The sequence below is a fragment of the Crinia signifera genome, chromosome 4 (assembly GCF_055691185.1).
Source record: "Crinia signifera chromosome 4, ASM5569118v1, whole genome shotgun sequence".
Classification (NCBI taxonomy): Eukaryota; Metazoa; Chordata; class Amphibia; order Anura; family Myobatrachidae; genus Crinia; species Crinia signifera.
In genome coordinates, this window is record NC_139220.1 from 338269290 (window position 1) to 338287953 (window position 18664).

General features: G+C 54.1%; 1 protein-coding gene across 5 annotated transcripts in view; it reads right to left on the minus strand.

Annotated features, from left to right (window-relative positions):
- Positions 1-3391: 3391 nt before the first annotated feature.
- The window catches only part of LOC146076057 (E3 ubiquitin-protein ligase TRIM39-like), a 30434-nt gene continuing 15161 nt past the window's right edge, over positions 3392-18664 (minus strand). For all 5 annotated transcript variants that reach the window (XM_083185867.1, XM_083185868.1, XM_083185871.1 and 2 more), the window contains exon 3: positions 3392-5296. In XM_083185867.1, coding sequence (XP_083041993.1) covers positions 3645-5296 — 1652 coding nt within the window. In that variant the 3' untranslated portion in view covers positions 3392-3644. The remainder of the gene's footprint in view (positions 5297-18664) is intronic.

Consider the following 18664-nt stretch of genomic DNA (forward strand, 5'->3'; position numbering starts at 1 on the left):
AGATATGAACATCTGGCTGAACTACCATAGTTTCCACCATCACCCATGGCTTAACAATATACCTAGGAGTCCATTCTATAGTTTCAAGAGGAAATGCTCAGCAATGAGTCTCTAGAAAGCCGAAGAGAGGTCACAAGCGCTGTCTAGTCAAGGCTATCCCACCTCTATCCTGAATCATGGATTTGAAATGGCTAGAAATAAAGATTCATTACATTAACCAGAAGTTAAGGTGAACTGGATAGTGAGTTCAATCTGGCCTTCATTTCTAAACACAATTCACACTCCAGAGAAATTCGAGAAGTATTGAATAAGAACTATAAGATACTCAGACAGATAGGATCTTAACTACCTCTTTGGGGGATAGACCCAAAATAGTATTTAAAAAGAACACTCATTTTAGAAACTATCTAGCCCCCAGTCTTTTTTTTCTACAGAAAGAACTCAACAAATTACATCCAATAAAGGAACACAGAGACCAGGTATACTATTAAAAGGGAGCTTCATGGGAGGCAGGACTGGCTGCAAAACCTGTAGGTTTCCAGAAAAAAACACCAACTTTAGATCGAACACCTTTAACTCTACATTCGAGATTTGCAGCTTCATAAATTGCTCCTCCACTTATATAATCCTCCTCATAACCTGTCTCCATGGGGCTCAGTGTGTGTAAACGTATTCATTGGAATGGTATTTATTGAATATAATTTCCTCCAAGTGCCGCTGTCTGTTTTCTTTACTATATATATATATATATATATATATATATATATATATATATATATATATATATATATATATACTGTATATACCCCTACTCCCTTGTATGTAGGTAGGATTCCTTCCTGCTAATATCTGACACTAAAGAAGGGGACAGATACCAGCCCTCTATAAACTTTGGATGCTAAGGGTGACATTTAATGGGAAGCAATTTTTGGGATCTTTCTGAAATCGCACCATGTCACACTTCTTAAATTCACATTTTTTCCCCTGAATCCGCATATTTAATGAGATGTGAATTTGCCGCAAAAAAGTGCCATATGGTGAGATTTTTAGTCATGAAAATGCAAGTTTTTAGTACTAAAAATGTGCAATTTTGAGGACGTGAGATTCTCTGTAAAAATTGGCGTGGGGTTCCCCCTTCTGAGCATAACCAGCCCCGGGCTCAAAGAGCTGATCCTAGTTCCAGAAAATCACGGACCAGAACAAATAGGGATTCCCTTAATTTTAGAAAACCAGCACCAGGCACAAGGGCCGGTCCTGGTTACCAAAATACGGGGGACAAAATGAGATGGGGTCCCCTGTATTTCAAGAACCAGTACCAGGCCCAACCAGCCAAAAGGGTAATGCCACAGCCGGGGGAGACTTTTTATACAAGTCCCCCCGGCCAAAGTATTCACACCCTGACTGGTCAGCAAGGGCACGGGTCCTGGGGTAGTGGGGACCCCCCAATGAAGGAAATGACCAGCCCATGCTGAAGCCTGGGGCTGTGGGCATCGGGCTAATAAATGTGTAAATTAAGATAAAACGATTGTGTATTGTTGTGGAATTACAAGTCCCAGCAAGCCTGCACCGCATGCAGGGACTTGGAGAACCACAAGTCCCAGCATGTGGGGCACTAAATGGCCCGCTGGGACTTGTAGTCACACAGCAGTACAAATAGTTAAATACACACACACAACAGAAAGAAAAAGAAAAACTTTATTACATACGGAGCCCATTCATCCAGATACATACCTATGTTGATAGTAGTTCGGTCCCCATGCCCAGAAGAATCCATTTGGGGTACCAGTTGAAAGAAAACATACTCACCAACCACGTTCTGTACTTCTCCGGGACCCCGGCAATGCTGTAGCCACAGCCGGTCTACTGTTTACATCAGAGGCTCTGCCCACAGAACCGGAAGTCAGGCAGCCCACCAGCCAATCAGGACCGGTGAAATGGATGCTGGGTGGGCCTACCTCCCGGTTTGTGGGTGGAGCCCCAGATGTAAACAGAAGACTGGCTTACGGCTACAGCATTGCAGGGGTCCTGGAGAAGTACCGGGGACATTTGCCATGTGTGTTTGTGTGTGTGTGTGTGGGGGGGGGGGGGAGGGTCGTAAATTCTTGCGGGCAGCAGGCATTTGGTTGGCTCACAAAGCTGGGAAACTCGCAGCGAGTCAACCAGAATGACCTCCTTAGTCCATTGTATAACCCAGGGCTGGGCAACACCGGCCCTCCAGATGTTAATGAACTACACATCCAAGGATGCTTTGCATTAGTTTTGCTAAGTGGCCGTGCTGAAACTGATGCAAGGCATGCTGGGATATGGAGATATAAATCATAGTGGCTGATCAGCTGTTAGGAGAGTGGGTTCGGTGGCACAGTCAGACATCTGGCATAATCACACATAATGGTGATAAAACACCATAACTGCGGCAGAACCCCCACCCCCTTCCAATGCAGGAATAACACAATAATGGTGATAAAACACCATTACCGCAGCAGAACCCCCACCCCCTTCCAATGCAGGAATAACACAATAATGGTGATAAAACACCATTACCGCAGCAGAACCCCCACCCCCTTCCAATGCAGGAATAACAAAATAATGGTGATAAAACACCATAACTGCGGCAGAACCCCCACCTCCTTCCAATGCAGGAATAACACAATAATGGTGATAAAACACCATTACCGCAGCAGAATACCCACCCCCTTCCAATGCAGGAATAACACAATAATGGTGATAAAACACCATTACCGCAGCAGAACCCCCACCCCCTTCCAATGCAGGAATAACAAAATAATGGTGATAAAACACCATAACTGCGGCAGAACCCCCACCTCCTTCCAATGCAGGAATAACACAATAATGGTGATAAAACACCATTACCGCAGCAGAACCCCCACCCCCTTCCAATGCAGGAATAACACAATAATGGTGATAAAACACCATTACCGCAGCAGAACCCCCACCCCCTTCCAATGCAGGAATAACACAATAATGGTGATAAAACACCATAACTGCGGCAGAACCCCCACCCCCTTCCAATGCAGGAATAACACAATAATGGTGATAAAACACCATTACCGCAGCAGAACCCCCACCCCCTTCCAATGCAGGAATAACACAATAATGGTGATAAAACACCATTACCGCAGCAGAACCCCACCCCCTTCCAATGCAGGAATAACACAATAATGGTGATAAAACACCATTACCGCAGCAGAATCCCCACCCCCTTCCAATGCAGGAATAACACAATAATGGTGATAAAACACCATTACCGCAGCAGAACCCCCACCCCCTTCCAATGCAGGAATAACACAATAATGGTGATAAAACACCATTACCGCAGCAGAACCCCCACCCCCTTCCAATGCAGGAATAACACAATTTATTGTTGTAGAAATAGTTTTATTTTGCACCAATTTGGGAACATACAAAACAACTGTAACACAAAGGCCGCATATAACACACTGTTTGTATAGTAATAGAATGGAAAGTGCTGCTCTGTTATTTTTAAACTCAACTTTCATTTGTAATGTTATTTAAGATTCTTCTTTAACTTCAATCTAGAAAAACAGTTCTATTGGAACAAGTGCACCTATAACAGAAGGTGACAATATAAGAGATAACATCGCCCATCTCTGCGACAGCCCACTCTAGTCCTCCTCTTCATCACTCTCCTCCTCCTCCTCTTCATCACCCTCCTCCTCCAGCTCCGCTCCTGACTTTAGCCCAGATATAGTAATAGACCCTTGCAGTAACAATAATGCTACATGAAGGGGCTCAGTGAAGGTGCCATTGTAGGTGTGTAAGTGTACGTGGGGAAACCTGGAATAGAAGGACAGCTGTCCTGCCTCATAATCCAGGTATATCCTCAGGAACATACAGGTGATGTGGTCAGGCAAACTGATCTGATCACTATTATGTACCACCCAGTGCTTAGTATTATATCCACGCACACACCAGGATATGCCATTCTCTCCAATGTACGAACTACGCCCTTTCCTCGCTATACAGGGGTAACACAGCCCCACCCTCCAGTTCCATGATTCAGCGATCTCCACATCCCAGCGATGCCGCCCTGAGGTGAACCCTATGGTGCTTATTACCTGAGACTGAAATCTATTCCGTTCTATCCGTGCAGTTTTCCCATCATGTGATACAAGTATATTATTGCCAGCTGTGCTCACATCCAGTACGATGTCTACACATTCCTGCACATAGCTTTCGGTGTCAGATTCTGTATCCGGTGATGTGTCTGTAGCCTCCTGCACATAGATCCCTGTATTTATACCTGTTACTAGATCAGACAATTTGCGTAATGTCCCTGAGATGAGACCCACATCCAGATCTCCAACATTAAAGATCTGTGTATGACGTCTCTTTCTCCTCTCGGTGTCACACAAGTCCCATGGGTCTGGCTCCTGTATGATAGTCAGCGGATCAGACACTTTGCACAGCTCCTCAACATCACTGATCTTCCTGGACAGATCGTCCTTCTTCTTTTTCAGCTTCTGGATTAGATCAGAGACTGAGATGAAATTGCTCTTCTTCTGCTTGGAGATCTCTCTCTGGACTCTCTTCTCCAGGTCTTCCAGCTGTTTCCGGACGTTGCTAAACAGGACAGTGACTTTCTTAGTTACAGCGGCTGCTTTTCCCTCATCGCCTCTAATGCGCTCCTGCAGACTCTGTACTCTGTTCTCAGTCTCCTCTCTCTTTGTGGTCAGGTTCTGCAGAACATCTCTCAGCTCCTCCTTCCGCTTCTCAGCGGCCTCATCCAGTGACTCCACCTGGTGCCCTATGTGTTCCCCAATCAGACAGCAGGACGCACAGATACAGGCATCGTCCTCCGTGCAGTAATACTCCAGGACCTTCTTATGGATGGAGCATTTCCTGTTCCCCAGGGCAGTGGTGGGGTCACATAAGACGTGTTCTGCTGACTTGCTGTGTACTCTCAGGTGTTTAACACACAGGTGGGCCTCACAATTCAGACAGGACTTAGCAGCAGGTACAGGAGAGTCCACACAGTAAGTGCAGAAGAAGCCGGTCTCCTCCTGATCTGGCTGAGTAGATCGGAAACTCCCCACTATGTTACACAGAGGAATGTTCCGGATCAGTGCAGGACAGCTCTTGAACTTTGCCCTGCATACAGGACAGGTATAACCCCCAGCCTTCTCCTGTGTATCCAGCGCACGATCAATACAGACCCGGCAGAAGTTGTGGCCACATCTCAGGGTTACGGGATCTGTATAAATGCTCTGGCAGATGGGACAGTCCAGCTCCTGTCTCAGATCAGCAAACATCATCCCTGGCAGCAGGAGAGAGAGAGAGAGAGAGAGGAGAGTGTTAGTCTGATGCTCAGATACGAGTGAGGTCACACTAATAGAAACATCATCCCTGGCAGCAGGAGAGAGAGAGAGAGGAGAGTGTTAGTCTGACGCTCAGATACGAGTGAGGTCACACTCATAGACACATCATCCCTGGCAGCAGGAGAGAGAGAGAGAGAGAGAGAGAGAGAGAGAGAGAGAGAGAGAGAGAGAGAGAGAGGAGAGTGTTAGTCTGACGTTCAGATACGAGTGAGGTCACACTCATAGAAAAATCATCCCTGGCAGCAGGAGAGAGAGAGAGGAGAGTGTTAGTCCGACGCTCAGATACGAGTGAGGTCACACTCATAGAAACATCATCCCTGGCAGCAGGAGAGAGAGAGAGGAGAGTGTTAGTCTGACGCTCAGATACGAGTAAGGTCACACTCATAGAAACATCATCCCTGGCAGCAGGAGAGAGAGGAGAGTGTTAGTCTGACGCTCAGATACGAGTGAGGTCACACTCATAGAAACATCATCCCTGGCAGCAGGAGAGAGAGAGAGAGAGAGAGGAGAGTGTTAGTCTGATGCTCAGATACGAGTGAGGTCACACTCATAGAAACATCATCCCTGGCAGCAGGAGAGAGAGAGAGGAGCGTGTTAGTCTGACGCTCAGATACGAGTGAGGTCACACTCATAGAAACATCATCCCTGGCAGCAGGAGAGAGAGAGAGAGAGAGTGTTAGTCTGACGCTCAGATACGAGTGAGGTCACACTCATAGAAACATCATCCCTGGCAGCAGGAGAGAGAGGAGAGTGTTAGTCTGACGCTCAGATACGAGTGAGGTCACACTCATAGAAACATCATCCCTGGCAGCAGGAGAGAGAGAGAGAGGAGAGTGTTAGTCTGACGCTCAGATACGAGTGAGGTCACACTCATAGAAACATCATCCCTGGCAGCAGGAGAGAGAGGAGAGTGTTAGTCTGACGCTCAGATACGAGTGAGGTCACACTCATAGAAACATCATCCCTGGCAGCAGGAGAGAGAGAGGAGAGTGTTAGTCTGATGCTCAGATACGAGTGAGGTCACACTCATAGAAACATCATCCTGGCAGCAGGAGAGAGAGAGAGAGGAGAGTGTTAGTCTGACGCTCAGATACGAGTGAGGTCACACTCATAGAAACATCATCCCTGGCAGCAGGAGAGAGAGAGGAGAGTGTTAGTCTGACGCTCAGATACGAGTGAGGTCACAGTCATAGAAACATCATCCCTGGCAGCAGGAGAGAGAGAGAGGAGAGTGTTAGTCTGACGCTCAGATACGAGTGAGGTCACACTCATAGAAACATCATCCCTGGCAGCAGGAGAGAGAGAGAGGAGAGTGTTAGTCTGACGCTCAGATACGAGTGAGGTCACCATCATAGAAACATCATCCCTGGCAGCAGGAGAGAGAGAGAGGAGAGTGTTAGTCTGACGCTCAGATACGAGTGAGGTCACCATCATAGAAACATCATCCCTGGCAGCAGGAGAGAGAGAGAGGAGAGTGTTAGTCTGACGCTCAGATACGAGTGAGGTCACCATCATAGAAACATCATCCCTGGCAGCAGGAGAGAGAGAAAGAGAGAGAGAGGAGAGTGTTAGTCTGACGCTCAGATACGAGTGAGGTCACACTCATAGAAACATCATCCCTGGCAGCAGGAGAGAGAGAGAGTGTTAGTCTGACGCTCAGATACGAGTGAGGTCACACTCATAGAAACATCATCCCTGGCAGCAGGAGAGAGAGAGAGGAGAGTTAGTCTGACGCTCAGATACGAGTGAGGTCACACTCATAGAAACATCATCCCTGGCAGCAGGAGAGAGAGGAGAGTGTTAGTCTGACGTTCAGATACGAGTGAGGTCACACTCATAGAAACATCATCCCTGGCAGCAGGAGAGAGAGAGAGGAGAGTGTTAGTCTGACGTTCAGATACGAGTGAGGTCACAGTCATAGAAACATCATCCCTGGCAGCAGGAGAGAGAGAGGAGAGTGTTAGTCTGACGCTCAGATACGAGTGAGGTCACAGTCATAGAAACATCATCCCTGGCAGCAGGAGAGAGAGAGAGGAGAGTGTTAGTCTGACGCTCAGATACGAGTGAGGTCACACTCATAGAAACATCATCCCTGGCAGCAGGAGAGAGAGAGAGGAGAGTGTTAGTCTGACGCTCAGATACGAGTGAGGTCACCATCATAGAAACATCATCCCTGGCAGCAGGAGAGAGAGAGAGGAGAGTGTTAGTCTGACGCTCAGATACGAGTGAGGTCACCATCATAGAAACATCATCCCTGGCAGCAGGAGAGAGAGAGAGGAGAGTGTTAGTCTGACGCTCAGATACGAGTGAGGTCACCATCATAGAAACATCATCCCTGGCAGCAGGAGAGAGAGAAAGAGAGAGAGAGGAGAGTGTTAGTCTGACGCTCAGATACGAGTGAGGTCACACTCATAGAAACATCATCCCTGGCAGCAGGAGAGAGAGAGAGTGTTAGTCTGACGCTCAGATACGAGTGAGGTCACACTCATAGAAACATCATCCCTGGCAGCAGGAGAGAGAGAGAGGAGAGTTAGTCTGACGTTCAGATACGAGTGAGGTCACACTCATAGAAACATCATCCCTGGCAGCAGGAGAGAGAGAGAGGAGAGTTAGTCTGACGTTCAGATACGAGTGAGGTCACACTCATAGAAACATCATCCCTGGCAGTAGGAGAGAGGGGAGAGTGTTAGTCTGACGCTCAGATACGAGTGAGGTCACACTCATAGAAACATCATCCCTGGCAGTAGGAGAGAGGGGAGAGTGTTAGTCTGACGCTCAGATACGAGTGAGGTCACACTCATAGAAACATCATCCCTGGCAGCAGGATAGAGAGAGAGGAGAGTTAGTCTGACGCTCAGATACGAGTGAGGTCACACTCATAGAAACATCATCCCTGGCAGCAGGATAGAGAGAGAGGAAAGTGTTAGTCTGACGCTCAGATACGAGTGAGGTCACACTCATAGAAACATCATCCCTGGCAGCAGGAGAGAGAGAGAGGAGAGTGTTAGTCTGACGCTCAGATACGAGTGAGGTCACACTCATAGAAACATCATCCCTGGCAGCAGGAGAGAGAGAGAGGAGAGTGTTAGTCTGACGCTCAGATACGAGTGAGGTCACCATCATAGAAACATCATCCCTGGCAGCAGGAGAGAGAGAGAGGAGAGTGTTAGTCTGACGCTCAGATACGAGTGAGGTCACCATCATAGAAACATCATCCCTGGCAGCAGGAGAGAGAGAGAGGAGAGTGTTAGTCTGACGCTCAGATACGAGTGAGGTCACCATCATAGAAACATCATCCCTGGCAGCAGGAGAGAGAGAAAGAGAGAGAGAGGAGAGTGTTAGTCTGACGCTCAGATACGAGTGAGGTCACACTCATAGAAACATCATCCCTGGCAGCAGGAGAGAGAGAGAGTGTTAGTCTGACGCTCAGATACGAGTGAGGTCACACTCATAGAAACATCATCCCTGGCAGCAGGAGAGAGAGAGAGGAGAGTTAGTCTGACGTTCAGATACGAGTGAGGTCACACTCATAGAAACATCATCCCTGGCAGCAGGAGAGAGAGAGAGGAGAGTTAGTCTGACGTTCAGATACGAGTGAGGTCACACTCATAGAAACATCATCCCTGGCAGTAGGAGAGAGGGGAGAGTGTTAGTCTGACGCTCAGATACGAGTGAGGTCACATTCATAGAAACATCATCCCTGGCAGCAGGAGAGAGAGGAGAGTGTTAGTCTGACGCTCAGATACGAGTGAGGTCACACTCATAGAAACATCATCCCTAGCAGCAGAAGAGAGAGAGAGAGAGAGGAGAGTGTTAGTCTGACGCTCAGATACGAGTAAGGTCACACTCATAGAAACATCATCCCTGGCAGCAGGAGAGAGAGGAGAGTGTTAGTCTGACGCTCAGATACGAGTGAGGTCACCATCATAGAAACATCATCCCTGGCAGCAGGAGAGAGAGAGAGGAGAGTGTTAGTCTGACGCTCAGATACGAGTGAGGTCACACTCATAGAAACATCATCCCTGGCAGCAGGAGAGAGAGAGAGGAGAGTGTTAGTCTGATGCTCAGATACGAGTGAGGTCACACTCATAGAAACATCATCCCTGGCAGCAGGAGAGAGAGAGAGGAGAGTGTTAGTCTGACGCTCAGATACGAGTGAGGTCACACTCATAGAAACATCATCCCTGGCAGCAGGAGAGAGAGGAGAGTGTTAGTCTGACGCTCAGATACGAGTGAGGTCACACTCACAGAAACATCATCCCTGGCAGTAGGAGAGAGAGAGAGAGGAGAGTGTTAGTCTGACGCTCAGATACGAGTGAGGTCACACTCATAGAAACATCATCCCTGGCAGCAGGAGAGAGAGAGAGGAGAGTGTTAGGGGGGGTACACACCAGAACGATTAGGGCTCAATTCCATCAATCTGGATCCAATTCCGACCGATTGGATGCAGATTGTATGTAGATTGGGCATGTTTAGGTCCAATTCCGATCCGATTCCAATCCGATGCGCGTCCCCGCTGTCGTTTGGTCGTTTTACAGATCCTACCTGCTGCAGTGAGGATCTGTAAAAGATCCATTCAACTGGATACAGACTCAGATCGGATTGGGATCAGATTGGATGCAGATCGTTAGCAGATTGTGTGCTCCAACAGGATCGTGCGAGCATCACACAATCTGCTAACAATCTACTAACAATCAGGATCGTTCTGGTGTGTACCAGGCCTTAGTCTGACGCTCAGATACGAGTGAGGTCACATTCGGCAAGGTTTCATTTAGCCCTCTATTCTGTGGCTTTGGGAAATAACATGTGCATAGGTCAGCGGGAGTTCCCACTCACGGAAATGGATAAGGCCCTAGATGGAATGCACAGGGTTTGCAAATACGTGCAAGGAGTGGGGACCCAGTTTTTTTAGAATGGCGGAGTCCCCGATGTAGCACTACTGTATAACCTACACCTCCATGGCCCGGCTGCAGACCATAGCGCTCCCTTGCTGCCCCGCCTCCACCTGCCCACTACATCTATTGCAGACCACGCCCACAGTCTGGGACCTCTGGCACTGCCTGCCTCTACCCCCCACCCCAGTACTTCCCCAGCTGATATCTGCTCTTATCTCCTCCCTTCCTCTGGCACTGCCTGCCTCTACCCCCCCCCCCCCCCCCCCCCCCCCAGTACTTCCCCAGCTGATATCTCCTCTTGTCTCCTCCCTTCCTCTGGCACTGCCTGCCTCTACCCCCCCCTCCCCCCACAGTATTTCCCCAGCTGATATCTCCTCCCTACCTCTGGCACTGAATGCCTCTACCCCCCCCCCCCCCAGTACTTCCCCAGCTGATATCTGCTCTTGTCTCCTCCCTTCCTCTGGCACTGCCTGCCTCTACCCCCCCCCCCCCCCCCCAGTACTTCCCCAGCTGATATCTCCTCCCTTCCTCTGGCACTGCCTGATTCTACCCCCCAAGTACTTTCTAAGCTGATATCGCCTCCCTACCTCTGGCACTGCCTGCCTCTACCCCCCCCCCCCCCCCCCCCCCTCAGTACTTCCCCAGCTGATATCTCCTCTTATCTCCTCCCTACCTCTGGCACTGCCTGCCTCTACACCCCCCCCCCCCGCCAGTACTTCCCCAGCTGATATCTCCTCTTATCTCCTCCCTACCTCTACCCCCCCCCCCCCCCAGCTGATATCTGCTCCTATCTCCTTCCTCTGGCACTGCCTGCCTCTACCCCCCCCCCCCCCCCCCCAGTACTTCCCCAGCTGATATCTCCTCTTATCTCCTCCCTACCTCTGGCACTGCCTGCCTCTACCCCCCCCCTCCCCCCCCCCCCCCCCACAGTATTTCCCCAGCTGATATCTCCTCCCTACCTCTGGCACTGAATGCCTCTACCCCCCCCCCCCCCCCCCCAGTACTTCCCCAGCTGATATCTGCTCTTGTCTCCTCCCTTCCTCTGGCACTGCCTGCCTCTACCCCCCCCCCCCCCCCCCCCCCCACAGTACTTCCCCAGCTGATATCTCCTCCCTTCCTCTGGCACTGCCTGATTCTACCCCCCAAGTACTTTCTAAGCTGATATCGCCTCCCTACCTCTGGCACTGCCTGCCTCTACCCCCCCCCCCCCCTCAGTACTTCCCCAGCTGATATCTCCTCTTATCTCCTCCCTACCTCTGGCACTGCCTGCCTCTACACCCCCCCCCCCCGCCAGTACTTCCCCAGCTGATATCTCCTCTTATCTCCTCCCTACCTCTACCCCCCCCCCCAGCTGATATCTGCTCCTATCTCCTTCCTCTGGCACTGCCTGCCTCTACCCCCCCCCCCCCCCCAGTACTTCCCCAGCTGATATCTCCTCTTATCTCCTCCCTACCTCTGGCACTGCCTGCCTCTACCCCCCCCCCCCCCAGTACTTCCCCAGCTGATATCTCCTCTTATCTCCTCTCTACCTCTGGCAATGCCTGCCTCTACCCCCCCCCCCCCCCCCCCCCCCAGTACTTCCCCAGCTGATATCTCCTCTTATCTCCTCCCTCCTTCCTCTGGCACTGCCTGCCTTTACCCCCCCCCCCCAGTACTTTCTAAGCTGATATCGCCTCCCTACCTCTGGAACTGCCTGCCTCTACACCCCCCCCCCCCCCCTTCCTCAGTACTTCCCCAGCTGATATCTCCTCTTATCTCATCCCGACCTCTGGCACTGCCTGCCTCTACCCCCCCCCCCCAGTACTTCCCCAGCTGATATCTCCTCCCTACCTCTTGCACTGCCTGCCTCTACCCCCCCCCCCCCCCCAGCTGATATCTCCTCTTATCTCCTCCCTACCTCTTGCACTGCCTGCCTCTACCCCCCCCCCCCCCCCCCCCCCAGTACTTCCCCAGCTGATATCTCCTCTTATCTCCTCCCTTCCTCTGGCACTGCCTGCCTCTACCCCCCCCCCCCCCCCCCCCCAGTACTTTCTAAGCTGATATCGCCTCTTAAATCCTCCCTACCTCTGGCACTGCCTGCCTCTACAGCCCCCCCCCCCCCCCCCCCGCCCAGTACTTCCCCAGCTGATATCTCCTCTTATCTCCTCCCTACCTCTGGCATTGCCTGCCTCTACACCCCCCTCCCAGTACTTCCCCAGCTGATATCTCCTCCCTACCTCTGGCACTGCCTGCCTCTACCCCCCCCCCCCCCCCCCCCCCCCCAGCTGATATCTCCTCCCTATCTCTGGCACTGCACCCCAGTACTTCCCCAGCTGATATCTCCTCTTATCTCCTCCCTACCTCTGGCATTGCCTGCCTCTACACCCCCCCCCCCCCCCTGCCAGTACTTCCCCAGCTGATATCTCCTCCCTACCTCTGGCATTGCCTGCCTCTACACCACTCCCCCCCCCCCCCGCCAGTACTTCCCCAGCTGATATCTCCTCTTATCTCCTCCCTTCCTCTGACACTGCCTGCCACTACCCCCCCCCCCCCCCAGTACTTCCCCAGCTGATATCTCCTGCCTCTACCCCCCCCCCCCCCCCCAGTACTTCCCGGCTGATATCTGCTCTTATCTCCTCCCTTCCTCTGGCATTGCCTGCCTCTACACCCCCCCCCCCCCGCCAGTACTTCCCCAGTTGATATCTCCTCTTATCTCCTCCTTACCTCTGGCATTGCCTGCCTCTACCCCCCCCCCCCCCCCAGTACTTCCCCAGCTGATATCTCCTCTTATCTCCTCGCTACCTCTGGCACTGCCTGCCTCTACCCCCCCCACCAGTACTTCCCCAGCTGATATCTCCTCCCTACCTCTGGCACTGCCTGCCTCTACCCCCCCCCCCCCAGTACTTCCCCAGCTGATATCTGCTCTTATCTCCTCCCTGCCCCAGGCACTGCCTGCCTCTACCCCCCCCCCCCCCCAGTACGTCCCCAGCTGATATCTGCTCTTATCTCCTTCCTTCCTCTGGCACTGCCTGCCTCTACACCCCCCCCCACAGTACTTCCCCAGCTGATATCTCCTCTTATCTCCTCCCTACCTCTGGCACTGCCTGCCTCTACACCCCCCCCCCCCCCCCAGTACTTCCCCAGCTGATATCTGCTCTTATCTCCTCCCTGCCTCTGGCACTGCCTGCCTCTACACCCCCCCCCAGTACTTCCCCAGCTGATATCTGCTCTTATCTCCTCCCTACCTCTGGCACTGCCTGCCTCTACCCCCCCCCCCCTCCCCAGTACTTCCCCAGCTGATATCTGCTCTTATCTCCTCCCTGCCTCAGGCACTGCCTGCCTCTACCCCCCCCCCCCCCCCCAGTACGTCCCCAGCTGATATCTGCTCTTATCTCCTTCCTTCCTCTGGCACTGCCTGCCTCTACACCCCCCCCCCCCCCCCCACAGTACTTCCCCAGCTGATATCTCCTCTTATCTCCTCCCTACCTCTGGCACTGCCTGCCTCTACCCCCCCCCCCCACCCCCCAGTACTTCCCCAGCTGATATCTCCTCTTATCTCCTCCCTACCTCTGGCACTGCCTGCCTCTACCACCCCCCCCCCCCCCCCCCAGTACTTCCCCAGCTGATATCTGCTCTTATCTCCTCCCTGCCTCAGGCACTGCCTGCCTCTACCCCCCCCCCCCCCCCAGTACGTCCCCAGCTGATATCTGCTCTTATCTCCTTCCTTCCTCTGGCACTGCCTGCCTCTACACCGCCCCCCCCCACACAGTACTTCCCCAGCTGATATCTCCTCTTATCTCCTCCCTACCTCTGGCACTGCCTGCCTCTACCCCCCCCCCCCCCCCCCAGTACTTCCCCAGCTGATATCTGCTCTTATCTCCTTCCTTCCTCTGGCACTGCCTGCCTCTACACCCCCCCCACAGTACTTCCCCAGCTGATATCTCCTCTTATCTCCTCCCTACCTCTGGCATTGCCTGCCTCTACACCCCCCTCCCAGTACTTCCCCAGCTGATATCTCCTCCCTACCTCTGGCACTGCCTGCCTCTACCCCCCCCCCCCCCAGTACTTCCCCAGCTGATATCTCCTCCCTATCTCTGGCACTGCCTGCCTCTACCCCCCCCCCCCCAGTACTTCCCCAGCTGATATCTCCTCTTATCTCCTCCCTACCTCTGGCATTGCCTGTCTCTACACCCCCCCCCCCTGCCAGTACTTCCCCAGCTGATATCTCCTCCCTACCTCTGGCATTGCCTGCCTCTACACCACTCCCCCCCCCCCGCCAGTTCTTCCCCAGCTGATATCTCCTCTTATCTCCTCCCTTCCTCTGGCACTGCCTGCCTCTACCCCCCACCCCCCCCCAGTACTTCCCGGCTGATATCTGCTCTTATCTCCTCCCTTCCTCTGGCATTGCCTGCCTCTACACCCCCCCCCCCCCGCCAGTACTTCCCCAGTTGATATCTCCTCTTATCTCCTCCTTACCTCTGGCATTGCCTGCCTCTACCCCCCCCCCGCCCAGTACTTCCCCAGCTGATATCTCCTCTTATTTCCTCCCAACCTCTGGCATTGCCTGCCTCTACACCCCCCCCCCCCCAGTACTTCCCCAGCTGATATCTCCTCCCTATCTCTGGCACTGCCTGCCTCTACCCCCCCCCCCAGTACTTCCCCAGCTGATATCTCCTCCCTACCTCTGGCATTGCCTGCCTCTACACCCCCCCCCCCCCCCCTTACTTCCCCAGCTGATATCTCCTCCCTACCTCTGGCATTGCCTGCCTCTACACCACTCCCCCCCCCCCCCCCCCCCCCCCGCCAGTACTTCCCCAGCTGATATCTCCTCCCTTCCTCTGGCACTGCCTGCCTCTACCCCCCCCCCCCCAGTACTTCCCCAGCTGATATCTGCTCTTATCTCCTCCCTACCTCTGGCACTGCCTGCCTCTACCCCCCCCCCCCCCCCCCCAGTACTTCCCCGGCTGATATCTGCTCTTATCTCCTCCCATCCTCTGGCATTGCCTGCCTCTACACCCCCCCCGCCAGTACTTCCCCAGTTGATATCTCCTCTTATCTCCTCCTTACCTCTGGCATTGCCTGCCTCTACCCCCCCCCCCCCCCAGTACTTCCCCAGCTGATATCTCCTCTTATCTCCTCCCTACCTCTGGCACTGCCTGCCTCTACACCCCCCCCCCCCCCCCGCCAGTACTTCCCCAGCTGATATCTCCTCTTATCTCCTCCCTACCTCTGGCACTGCCTGCCTCTACCCCCCCCCCCAGTACTTCCCCAGCTGATATCTGCTCTTATCTCCTCCCTGCCCAAGGCACTGCCTGCCTCTACCCCCCCCCCTCCCCCCCCCAAGTACGTCCCCAGCTGATATCTGCTCTTAACTCCTTCCTTCCTCTGGCACTGCCTGCCTCTACACCCCCCCCCCACAGTACTTCCAGAGCTGATATCTCCTCTTATCTCCTCCCTACCTCTGGCACTGCCTGCCTCTACCCCCCCCCCCCCCCCAGTACTTCCCCAGCTGATATCTGCTCTTATCTCCTCCCTGCCTCAGGCACTGCCTGCCTCTACCCCCCCCCCCTCCCAGTACTTCCCCAGCTGATATCTGCTCTTATCTCCTCCCTGCCCCAGGCACTGCTTGCCTCTACCCCCCCCCCCCCCCCCAAGTACGTCCCCAGCTGATATCTGCTCTTAACTCCTTCCTTCCTCTGGCACTGCCTGCCTCTACACCCCCCCCCCACAGTACTTCCAGAGCTGATATCTCCTCTTATCTCCTCCCTACCTCTGGCACTGCCTGCCTCTACCCCCCCCCCCCCCCCCCCAGTACGTCCCCAGCTGATATCTGCTCTTACCTCCTTCCTTCCTCTGGCACTGCCTGCCTCTACACCCCCCCCCACAGTACTTCCCCAGCTGATATCTCCTCTTCTCTCCTCCCTACCTCTGGCACTGCCTGCCTCTACCCCCCCCAGTACTTCCCCAGCTGATATCTGCTCTTATCTCCTCCCTGCCTCAGGCACTGCCTGCCTCTACCCCCCCCCCCCCCCAGTACGTCCCCAGCTGATATCTGCTCTTATCTCCTTCCTTCCTCTGGCACTGCCTGCCTCTACACCCCCCCCCCCCACAGTACTTCCCCAGCTGATATCTCCTCTTATCTCCTCCCTACCTCTGGCACTGCCTGCCTCTACCCCCCCCCCCCCCCCCCTTCAGTACTTCCCCAGCTGATATCTCCTCTTATCTCCTCCCTACCTCTGGCACTGCCTCTACCCCCCCCCCCAAGTACTTCCCCAGCTGATATCTGCTCATATCTCCTCCCTGCCTCAGGCACTGCCTGCCTCTACCCCCCCCCCAGTACGTCCCCAGCTGATATCTGCTCTTATCTCCTTCCTTCCTCTGGCACTGCCTGCCTCTACCCCCCCCCCCGTACTTCCCCAGCTGATATCTGCTCTTATCTCCTCCCTGCCTCTGGCACTGCCTGCCTCCACTCCCCCCCCCCCCCTCAGTACGTTTCCAGCTGATATCTGCTCTTATCTCCTTCCTTCCTCTGGCACTGCCTGCCTCTACACCCCCCCAGTACTTCCCCAGCTGATATCTGCTCTTATCTCCTCCCTACCTCTGGCACTGCCTGCCTCTACCCCCCCCCCCCAGTACTTCCCCAGCTGATATCTGCTCTTATCTCCTCCCTGCCTCAGGCACTGCCTGCCTCTACCCCCCCCCCCCAGTACGTCCCCAGCTGATATCTGCTCTTATCTCCTTCCTTCCTCTGGCACTGCCTGCCTCTAACCCCCCCCAGTACTTCCCCAGCTGATATCTGCTCTTATCTCCTCCCTACCTCTGGCACTGCCTGCCTCTACCCCCCCCCCCCCCCAGTACTTCCCCGGCTGATATCTGCTCTTATCTCCTCCCTTCCTCTGGCATTGCCTGCCTCTACACACACACACCCCCCCCCCCCCCGCCAGTACTTCCCCAGTTGATATCTCCTCTTATCTCCTCCTTACCTCTGGCATTGCCTGCCTCTACCCCCCCCCCCCCCCCAGTACTTCCCCAGCTGATATCTCCTCTTATCTCCTCCCTACCTCTGGCACTGCCTGCCTCTACACCCCCCCCCCCCCGCCAGTACTTCCCCAGCTGATATCTCCTCTTATCTCCTCCCTACCTCTGGCACTGCCTGCCTCTACCCCCCCCCCCCCAGTACTTCCCCAGCTGATATCTGCTCTTATCTCCTCCCTGCCCCAGGCACTGCCTGCCTCTACCCCCCCCCCCCCAAGTACGTCCCCAGCTGATATCTGCTCTTAACTCCTTCCTGTGGCACTGCCTGCCTCTACACCCCCCCCCCCCCCCCACAGTACTTCCAGAGCTGATATCTCCTCTTATCTCCTCCCTACCTCTGGCACTGCCTGCCTCTACCCCCCCCCCCCCCCCAGTACTTCCCCAGCTGATATCTCCTCTTATCTCCTCCCTACCTCTGGCATTGCCTGCCTCTACCCCCCCCCCCCCCCCCCAGTACTTCCCCAGCTGATATCTGCTCTTATCTCCTCCCTACCTCTGGCACTGCCTGCCTCTACCCCCCCCCCCAGTACTTCCCCAGCTGATATCTGCTCTTATCTCCTCCCTGCCTCAGGCACTGCCTGCCTCTACCCCCCCCCCCAGTACGTCCCCAGCTGATATCTGCTCTTATCTCCTTCCTTCCTCTGGCACTGCCTGCCTCTAACCCCCCCCCAGTACTTCCCCAGCTGATATCTGCTCTTATCTCCTCCCTACCTCTGGCACTGCCTGCCTCTACCCCCCCCCCCCCCCCAGTACTTCCCCGGCTGATATCTGCTCTTATCTCCTCCCTTCCTCTGGCATTGCCTGCCTCTACACACACACACCCCCCCCCCCGCCAGTACTTCCCCAGTTGATATCTCCTCTTATCTCCTCCTTACCTCTGGCATTGCCTGCCTCTACCCCCCCCCCCCCCCCAGTACTTCCCCAGCTGATATCTCCTCTTATCTCCTCCCTACCTCTGGCACTGCCTGCCTCTACACCCCCCCCCCCCCCCGCCAGTACTTCCCCAGCTGATATCTCCTCTTATCTCCTCCCTACCTCTGGCACTGCCTGCCTCTACCCCCCCCCCCCCAGTACTTCCCCAGCTGATATCTGCTCTTATCTCCTCCTGCCCCAGGCACTGCCTGCCTCTACCCCCCCCCCCCCAAGTACGTCCCAGCTGATATCTGCTCTTAACTCCTTCCTTTGGCACTGCCTGCCTCTACACCCCCCCCCCCCTCCACAGTACTTCCAGAGCTGATATCTCCTCTTATCTCCTCCCTACCTCTGGCACTGCCTGCCTCTACCCCCCCCCCCCCAGTACCTCCCCAGCTGATATCTGCTCTTATCTCCTCCCTGCCTCAGGCACTGCCTGCCTCTACCCCCCCCCCCCCCCCCAGTACTTCCCCAGCTGATATCTGC